The sequence below is a fragment of the Myzus persicae genome, unplaced genomic scaffold (genome assembly GCF_001856785.1).
Source record: "Myzus persicae strain clone G006 unplaced genomic scaffold, MPER_G0061.0, whole genome shotgun sequence".
Lineage (NCBI taxonomy): Eukaryota > Metazoa > Arthropoda > Insecta > Hemiptera > Aphididae > Myzus > Myzus persicae.
The window spans coordinates 4670-14873 of NW_019101070.1; the positions used below are offsets into that span (position 1 = coordinate 4670).

The 10204-nt window shown below is 28.3% G+C and overlaps 1 protein-coding gene across 1 annotated transcript; it reads right to left on the reverse strand.

Annotated features, from left to right (window-relative positions):
- Nucleotides 1-2315: 2315 nt before the first annotated feature.
- Nucleotides 2316-7480, reverse strand: LOC111027599 (malate dehydrogenase-like). Its single transcript, XM_022306000.1, has 6 exons — nucleotides 7264-7480; nucleotides 6231-6361; nucleotides 5931-6110; nucleotides 4218-4400; nucleotides 3549-3746; nucleotides 2316-2830 (listed from the first exon to the last, which is right to left on the reverse strand). Exons 1-6 carry the CDS (start codon nucleotides 7457-7459, stop codon nucleotides 2726-2728), a joined length of 993 nt encoding a protein of 330 aa, XP_022161692.1. The 5' UTR covers nucleotides 7460-7480; the 3' UTR covers nucleotides 2316-2725.
- Between the last annotated feature and the right edge of the window lie 2724 nt (nucleotides 7481-10204).

The window sequence follows — 10204 nt, forward strand, 5'->3', positions numbered from 1 at the left end:
TTAGATACATTACTGTCGCGAGCCCATTTTTTTGTCCTGTATCTCACAATATTGTTTTTTGTCTTAACGGTTAAACAATAACTTAATATAAAACTCTAGAAGACTAGAAGTGTCGATACATGAAAAAAATTCAAAATTAGACTTTGAAATGTACAGAAGTAATAACAAAATGGATACTTTAATCGTGAATATAATATTCTCTCTGAGCTCGACATTAATATGTTATTAAACAATATTATTCTATAATAGTGCGCAATCACCGATGTATTTGCTAAAAAATTGTGTGATTAGATTATACTACTACACTATAGTGTAATAAATAATATATATACAGCCGTGTAGGTACTTAACTAAGGCTCTCAAATAAAAGTAAGTGATGGGTTAAAAAACCTTATAAATTATAAGTTAAAAGAAGGTACCATAGGTACCATAATGCCAGCTATACTTTAAGAGGAAGTTTCTTTTCTAATAATTATTATTAAAGTCTTTAAAAACCAGATTGCATTAAAAAATTAACCAGTATTTACCTACTTCAATATTTCATACTATAAGTAGGTATGTGAAATAGATTTTGAAATAAATGTTAATGAAGCGATTAACTAATATGCAAATACTTCAAGATTCATTATTCGATTAAACAAAAAAATGAAGAGTTGTTAATTGTGGTTTTATTCTGATAAATAAAATTATTATAATGGTAGGTAGCCAGGTAGGTATATGATTATATGAGTTCTCAGTTTTATTATTTCTATGTTAATAATAATTTGATGTGTTTACCAATATTTATCAATATATTGTATATATAAGTACCATATTTACTGTTTATATTTAATCCAAATAAAATTTGGCAACTGCAGCTAAATTTGGAAGAAAAGTTAACTACCTAGTTAGTTGTAACTTAGGTATATAGATATTTATTTACTGCCTATATATCTAGTATGTATTTTTTGGTTCATGGTATAAACAATTTAAAGGTTGGTTTGTCCCTAATAAATAATTCTGTCATAACCCCACAGTTGGGTGAACCTATTGTTTTAGGTCGAAACACGAGGAAGAAGGACATAGGGATAATTATATAAGATAATTATAAGATGTAATGATTATCCAGCGCGACGGTAGTGGCGCGAAGCTAAGTAAAAAAAAAAAAACGGAGTAAAAATAGCAAAATAGCCACTAACGTATAATAACAGGACACCGAGTTTTAACATTGAAAAATCGTCCTAATTTATGTCAATTCTTTGCCAACATCTACAGGGCAAACGGCTGAACATATAAAGTAGTATGAGGTATCAATCGATCAGAAATATTGTGCAGGTGGGAACAGAAGAATTCGCTAGCAGATTGGTCTGATAGTTTGTAAGTTATAAGCAAAAATGTTAAAGTACTTTTAAGACCGATTTTGCGTACGGAAGAGTGGGGATAAGCGATGAGTCGATGTACTACGACGATGCACAAACGATATTATTACTCCATGGTGACAGCTGACAATATTGCAAAAACAAACAACAAACCATTTCGTAACTTGCAGTTTGCACTCGATTGTTCGCGACGTGTTCATACTTATATTATTATATTACTGCGAAAAGTAAAAAAAAATTATAATGATAATATTAATTTTTTTAATTATAATTATGGAAAAAAAAATTAGTCAGGAGACAAGCGGTTATTAAAGATTATTATTATTAAATTATTACTATGATTATTATAGAATACAAGATAATTTACACATCAACATTATAAATAGTTGATATCACACCAAAAACACTTCGTTATAACTCCGTGTAAAAAAAAGCTNATATCACACCAAAAACACTTCGTTATAACTCCGTGTAAAAAAAAGCTAAGTTAAAAAAAAAAATTAATAATGATTAAAGCTTTAAAAGACGTGATATAATATGGAAATTAAGTAAAATGACATTTTATAGTATAACAAATACCTATGATGACAAATAAGATAAATTGTAATGTTAAATACTTAGTCAACATATTATGTTTAACTATTTGGCAGGACGTAGAAGTATACTTAAATAAATACAATTAAGTTACCTCTACAGTATTTAAAGTAATTAATAATGTATCAACAATATGTTGACTAAGTATTTAACATTACAATTGATCTTATTTGTCATCATAGGTATTTGTTATATTATAAAATGTCATTTTACTTAATTTCCATATTATATCACGTGTTTTAAAACTTTAATCATTATTAATTATTTTTTTTTAACTTAGCTTTTTTTTTACACGGAGTTATAATGAAGTGTTTTTGGTGTGTATGAATATTCCTTGAGTGGAAAGTCTTAAGTCAAGTTCTATTATGTTGCCTGATATGGTAAAATATTAATAACTTTAAAAAAAGTGTGAATAAGACCACAGGTGACAATAATACCGCGTGGTCTTATTGTTCTTTTCCCATCAACCATACCATAATAATATTGACGCTAATTGATTGACACCATGCAATATCGTGTTTATAACTTTAATATTACCGTAATACATTTTTGGATTCGGAGCGAAGTAAAAGTTTTTTTTTAAATATTACAGTACTTGTATTTATGGAAATTTCCAGGTTTCCTAACCTTCAACGTCTAATGTCTTTTTTGTCGTTTTTTTTTCATCAAAAATTAAAAATATTTTAAACAATTATAACGATTAATACGTGATATTACAATATTATGTGTGTAATTTTTTCCCAATATGTATTTTTAACGGTAGGTATAGTTCTTCAACCCTCGTACTTGATGTAATTGCGAATAAGGCACCTTTCTTTTTGTTGACTTTCCAAATATCTGTACAGTTTTATAAATTGTTGTGAATCCTTTTCAATGTACTAAAACAAACGGCAACAAATTTTATTGGTTTTTAATTTATTGTACTTCTTAGCTAGATAATATTATTATATATTAATACTCGCATTGACGTAATATTGTGTATCATTGTTGTATTTTGTATATAACTACGTTTTTCTTTTGTTCGTAGGTAAATGATAAATTTAAAACAACGATAATTGGATAACAATTTAATGCCAGAAAATAAATATCGTAGGTACACAAATTGAAATAATTCATATTATTATATAATATGTAAAACAGTATTGTCAAATATTTGAGTGCCCAATGCCAGTATTAATCATTTTTATTACCATCGAATATTTATATCATAGTCTACGCGTGTCAATGGATTTGGCTGTTTTGGGCGACTTACGTAAGTATAGGTCTAGACTCCAAAGGCGCCTATACATATTTGGAAATATATCAGGGGGGCAAAACTTCACACGACGGAGCGTCATTCAATCGACTTTTCTCAGCAAATACGCTTATAATACGTGCTCATTTACACTTCACGAGGCATTTTATAATATTGGACACATTTTTTTTTCCGTTTCATTCAATGAGTTTGTATCTAATTATATTTTTTTTCCCATGCAAAAAACAAGGGAAGAGTGGGAACTACTGCTTATCACAATACTGTGCATCGTTTATTATACCTATACATCTAAGATGTGCGAAACTTAACAATAGGCGCGAAAAACGAAACATTTTACTCACTCGGACGGACATTTGGCCGGACTTGCCGATGACCACCGGATACGACGAGAAAACGCCATCGTTGATCTGTCCTGGTTGATATACGGAAATAGTCATGCATACTGTCCTGTCATCGGTGCCCTGATACCAGTCAATTAAGTGATGGCACACGGCTGATATAACGCAATGTCTGTAGGTCGTTGTGGTTTGCATCGCTTCCTACACGTCACACAAGTAATATGACATAATAATTGGGCTTGATCGATTTGACGAAAAATCAATTCGAGATTTTTTTTTGAAAAATCAAAAGTCAAGTCACAATGATTGTGAAAAATGTAAGATTAAAAATTTGGGTGGACAAAAGTTATGAGTCTCATAAGATCTGCAGTACAACTGAAGTGACTGTTGAAATACGCGTTAATCATGTCAACAATACTATTGTTATTATTTTTATTATTATTACAGTGAGACCACAAAAATATAATAATAATTGCATAAGACAATTTTTTTTCAGGTGCGATATGCTTAATATTAACATTGACTAGAAATCAATATTGCACTATAGTGTTCATAAAACCGAAATTGAATCTTTTTTTAAAACAATATAATTTTAGTCTGTCAATGATCGATGTAGTCTTAATACAACTTTGTATAATTACATATTATATCAAATAAACAAAAGGTTCGTACAAACTGGGGTGTGAAATAATTGTCGATCCAATTCGAAGTTAAAAGATCCATGACGTTCTGCGTTTTCACGGTACACTGTAATTCATTTTTTCTCGGTTCAAATTTCGTTTTTTTCTTAGCATCGGCTATGTCCATGAAATTTTTGCCCCAAACGTATACGTCCGATAATTCGTGCACTTCGCACTGTTCCACACGAAGTGTTCATCGGTACATAATTTATTATATATTTTAATGTGTTTAACGCGATCGTTAAATTATGGCTAAAATATCGAAACCCAAAAATGTATTCATAAACAATATCATAGTGCAAAATATTTTTAAATTTCAATAGAAAATAATATATTCTTGAAACTTATCGAAAATATGTCCAATGGACATTGTCCATGACATTGTATGTGAGTAATATCCTTATGTAAAATTGTTTAAAATATTAATATTTTCATCAAAGAATTCGTGGAATTTGGCAATATCTAAATACAAAAGTGTCTAATACGAAGACAAAATATTAAAGAGTTCAAAAATTAATTTGACAATTGACGACGAGACATACCTACATCAAAAATATTACAGTCTTTAACATAAATTGTGGTGCTTATTTTTCCATAGATTAATAAATAGGTAAAATAACTGAGTGTATAACCACAAGTGTCTAGGTATATACTTGTAAACCTGAAGATAGTTTTTGAACACTTTAGAAAAAAATTATTATACAAACCCTTAATTTTGAAAAAAGTAATTGTTTTTGTAATAATATTACAAAATAAATCTTAATTATACTTCGATGCATTTTCTGATTTCTATACCTCGACCAAGACTCACAAGCAGTATTTTCATTTTCAAAAAACAAACACTCCATTCTACGTCGAACACTGAGTAGGTATAAAGGGTTAATAATACCCACAAAATACAATTAACATTTTAAGTATAAAAGATAAGCCTTAATAATATATGTAATATTATGTTTCACCATAGGCACCTATTGTATTTAACCCATTAAATCGTGTTGTTGTTATATTTAATATTTTGAAATATTTTATATTATTCATATTTTCGCTATGCATGTTGTAGTGCTCTGTTAGATTTCACAACGAAATCGTCTACATAATATTTGCATTATAAGAAAACAACTCGTCGACGATGACACCATAGACTCATATAAGCATAGCAATAACAACATTATGTTATTGATGTTATTATAATATATTTCTATCATATCATTATGCAAGCCTGGGCATAAACTAGTTAAAAAGTTAAGTTAATTGTTACTTTTTAACTTAACCTTCTGCAATTTAATTTTCATCAACTTAATTTTTAACCCATCAGTATAAACTGAATCGGTATCTTAACTTGAAGTTACTTTTAATTAAGCAACCTACTTTAGTTTATAAATAATTAAATAATAACTATAATAAAGTTATTATTGATGATGTACATTACATAAACGTTTACTTTTTACTATTTTAAACCATATTACTGTTCATATATTATGGTTTTTTTTTTTTTAATAACTCAAGTTAACTAGTCAATTGTAAGTTTCCACATAATAAGTTAATACAACCCTACCGAGTTAAAAAAAGATAGAATAACTATTAACTGTTAACATTATACTTTTAAAAATGTTTCCTATCAAATTAACTCAATTAAAAATAATCACTAACTTGCCCAGCCCTACAGGCTTATCGTGTTATGACACAATATACACGATCGACTTACGTCAAGTTTTCGTGAGATGAGCCCCAACGCTTTGCTCACGTGATGTCTAGACAAACCGGTAAAGTTGAGCTTGTTCAGGCGTGTAGCGACTTCAGCAAAAATCTGTAACCACGTGTTTGACCACGGTCCCATCATGACGATCCTGGCATCCGAGTTGGCCAGACGATCAAACGATTTAGCCTGTTACCATATATTTTTATCATATTTTAGGTACATCACGCGTTATAATAATATTCGAAACGGTTTTTTTTTTTAGAAATAGTTATAGAGTATAAAATACAGGCTCCTTTTAGGTTTGACCTTTTTGAAAACATGCTCTAAGTCTTGGACGTTTTCGAGAATTTTATGATCCGGCGGGTTCAAATTAGTCATCAACAGGAGGCAGTCGGCCTTCAGGAACGCCTCGAAGCGATCGCCGGTCACGACTAATTCTGCAAACGGGTTTTTTTTATTATTATTATTATGATGATGATGATGATGATGATGATCGTTTAAAGTATAAAAAAATATGAATACTGCAGCTTTCGTGCTGATAGACGAATCCCAGGACCGATAAGAATTATTTATTTATATCTGTATGGTTCCTATGTCGTGGGCATATAGAAAAATCAGGCATTTCACTAAACTCCCAGGCAAATGTTTAAAGAATTTAATTTGTATGCGATTTTACTATTCGTAATTTAATTAAAAATTGTTGATTAAATGAATAGTAAAAATGAAATGTTTTTGCGTTAATTTAAAAATTAAACTATATTTTCCTGTTAATTATTTATTGAAATTATATTATTAATATATAAAATACTTAAGTATATTAAATATAGTCTTAATTAGTCTTAAGACTAAAATTATAAGTGAATAAATTTAATTACTAATTCGGTCGTCCAACTAAATTAAAAATATTTCATATACCTACGTATTATAAATATTAATTAATTAAACATAATTTTTTTTATATAGAATAGCAATAAACAATACATACATTAACATAAATAATCAACAATTGTTTAAAATAATACAAAAAGTTTAATTTTAATTATTTGCCCTATTTGAAATACGTAGGCATTTAATTAAATATTACTTTGCATTTAATTTAATATCTAGGTGAATAGTAAAATCACATAAAAATTGAATTATTGAACTAAATGGCACTAATGGAGTTTGATTTTGTTTTTTGCTAAAAAATGTCATAGGTATGTCGATAACTCAGTGAAAAAACAATATTATTTATTTATATCTAATGGGCACATATGCCAGTAATGTCTTTAAGTGAATGTAAAATGTAATTATTTATGCGATTTTGACGAACTGCACTACATTATGTATAGGTGGGTACCATTCAAGTTTGAGAAACAACAATTTTTTATATGTTCAGCCATTTCTTTTACTTCATCCACGTCCAAAGTTAAAATAAATACGTCCAATTTATTGTCGGCGAACACTTTCCTTTGGAGTATGTTGAATGCCAACTCGATGCTAAGAACATTGCAGTGGTCCACGGAGATCACGACTTTGGTAACGATAACATCCATTATACCTTATAATATAATATTATTGACACAGACCAGTTTTTGAATTTAAAGTTATAAACAGTTTTACGTCGAGTACAAAATATATTGTTTGGAAACACTACTACCACGGAAACAATATATTATTAGGTTCATTCATGAATCGTGATGGATAATACGTAATAATACGAAATTTTGATTTTATTATTTATAATAAATTTTTCTTCAAACGGTTCTAGTCACACCAATATTCGCATATTTATTAATTATTCACGATCGAAATTAATCACATCTTATAGACGCAATGTAGATCATATTTTAACATATCTAAAATAAGTGGCATCGTGAGTGCAACCTCCCAACTCTAGGTACAAGAGATAGATATTCGGCCTAGTTCTTATGGCTTATATAGTGCCGCGCAATAAAAATGTCTTAAAATATGCTCTGAAATAATGGATGGAATAACTTTATTCTAATCCATTTAAAAATAAATTGTGTTTTTTAATTTAACCATCATTATTGTTTTGTTAATTTTATGCGAAAAAAAGAACATTAATAATAGAGCTAAAGTTGTCACTTGCTACATAGTTAATTACATTTTCGGATATTTTTGTTACACCCTAGCTATATATCCATGCGTGTCGGTCAACCGAAATTACATTTTTTAACTATATTCATGTGTACCTACAGATAATTGTTTAGATCAATAACAACTATTCACTGAGTATTCAGTGTATTGTCATAAATCATATTATTTAAAAATTATTCTTCTACAGAAAATGAAATAAAAATTATAATGTAGGTATAGGTAACAAATAATGAAAATAAAAAAAACCTATGTGCGTACGTGATATTTAATTTCTATATAGATAATTATTGTACTAAATTGTATACGAATCACGAGTACTTATGTTTGTTATATTATTTTTACTTTTAATAAACTTAACTATTACCTATACACATAGGCCTCTCAAGAGATATAGTGTTTTTATATAGGTAGGTGAGGTAATAGAGGAAATAATAATCAATTAATAGTAGTAAACATCACTAACTAATTAAATGTATAGCAATATTACTACTGTTAATTATTTCAAACTCTAATAATGATAATGGGAACATAAAGGTATAAAAACATATTAACATTTCGTCAATATACACATGATATGGTATAGGTATAATCAAATTAAATTTTAACTTCGTTTTCGTAATTTGAAAGCTAAGAAACTTTTTTATAGTATAATTAGTTTTTAATGAATAATATTTATAATGCATTATTTTTTGTCTGTCCTAAGTAGATCATAACAAACAATAACAACGCATTATCATGTATTATATTAAATATTGGTCTAATGTAATACACCTATAAAAAAATGTCAATATTATTATTAACAGTTAGAATTCGCAATCGAAATATTTTGTTAATTATTAATATGCATCAATAAATATTCATCATAAAAAGGTTTCCATAGTATACACAATACAGTTTACATATTATGTACAATTTTTTTATGATCTTAAGTATCAGCAACTATGGCCATTAGTATTTTGTAGGGGGGTTACATGGTTAGTTGATAGGAACACGCGTATATGTGAGTTGACGGTTCGTCACTAAAAACCCAGGTGGTCACCCATCCGGGAACTAGTGAAGCCGTCTGATGTTGAACATCAGAACACGTTAGTGACTGTGACAAATTACTGAGCCACACCAGGCCCCATTTTGTGTATTGTGTTAAAATATATAAATATACGTAGGTACGTAATAGTTATATTAGTTATTATCAGGGCTCGGGACTTTATGTGCTTAAAATCTTAAAAATATACGTAAACATATGCACCAAAAAAATATCAAAATATGCGCTTAAATATGCATTTATATTTAATTAAAAAGACGTTAAAAAACATATGTTGTACGTATTACTAAAAATTTATATTTTATACATACTATATTATAAAAAAATTTGTATTTTTTAACACTCCGCATCTTCTTTACCTAGCAATTAAAATTTTTATGTTATAAAAAATAATCATTTTATAATTATATTTTATTTGTATTAGTTTGTGTAATCATTTGCTAGTTTCTTGTATTGCACATTTCCCTCGGTTTAATCATTTTCACATGTTTTACTGTTTGTACCTATATGTTGTATTACACTAGATCGCCGTTCATATCTATTATCTACTTTAAAGTTTAATTTCACATATTTTGCAAAATAAAATTCTTCCATTTGCTAAAAATACATTATCCCCAAATTCCAAAGTGAAACTTCTCAACCGACTAATTTGTGTTTTGTTTTCTTTTGGCATATTATACATTTATACCATAAATACAAGCGCTAATAAATACAAAAAATAACGAATACAGATACGAACACGACAACGATTGACGATACATGCACACGATAACGATCGTAGTCCATCGATCACTATATAGGTACTGACTACTGGCAAACAAAAATACAAAATAATACTATAAAAGACAGATTAAATAAAAATAATATTGTCCTCAGAGCTAAAAATAAAATGGGTTCCCAGTAACGCTATTGATTATCGCCTTATCGCTATTATTGCCGAAAAAATCATGTAGATAAAATTAATTTACGAAAAAATTGATTTAAGAGTAAATAATCAAAAATTATTTTGAAATATGCAATAAAAATCAATAAATCTTAAAAATATGCAAACGGTTAACTTTAAAACTTTAACTCCAAACACCACTACACAAATTTTTACCGGATCAAATTTATAGTATTTATTTCCCGAACAAATATG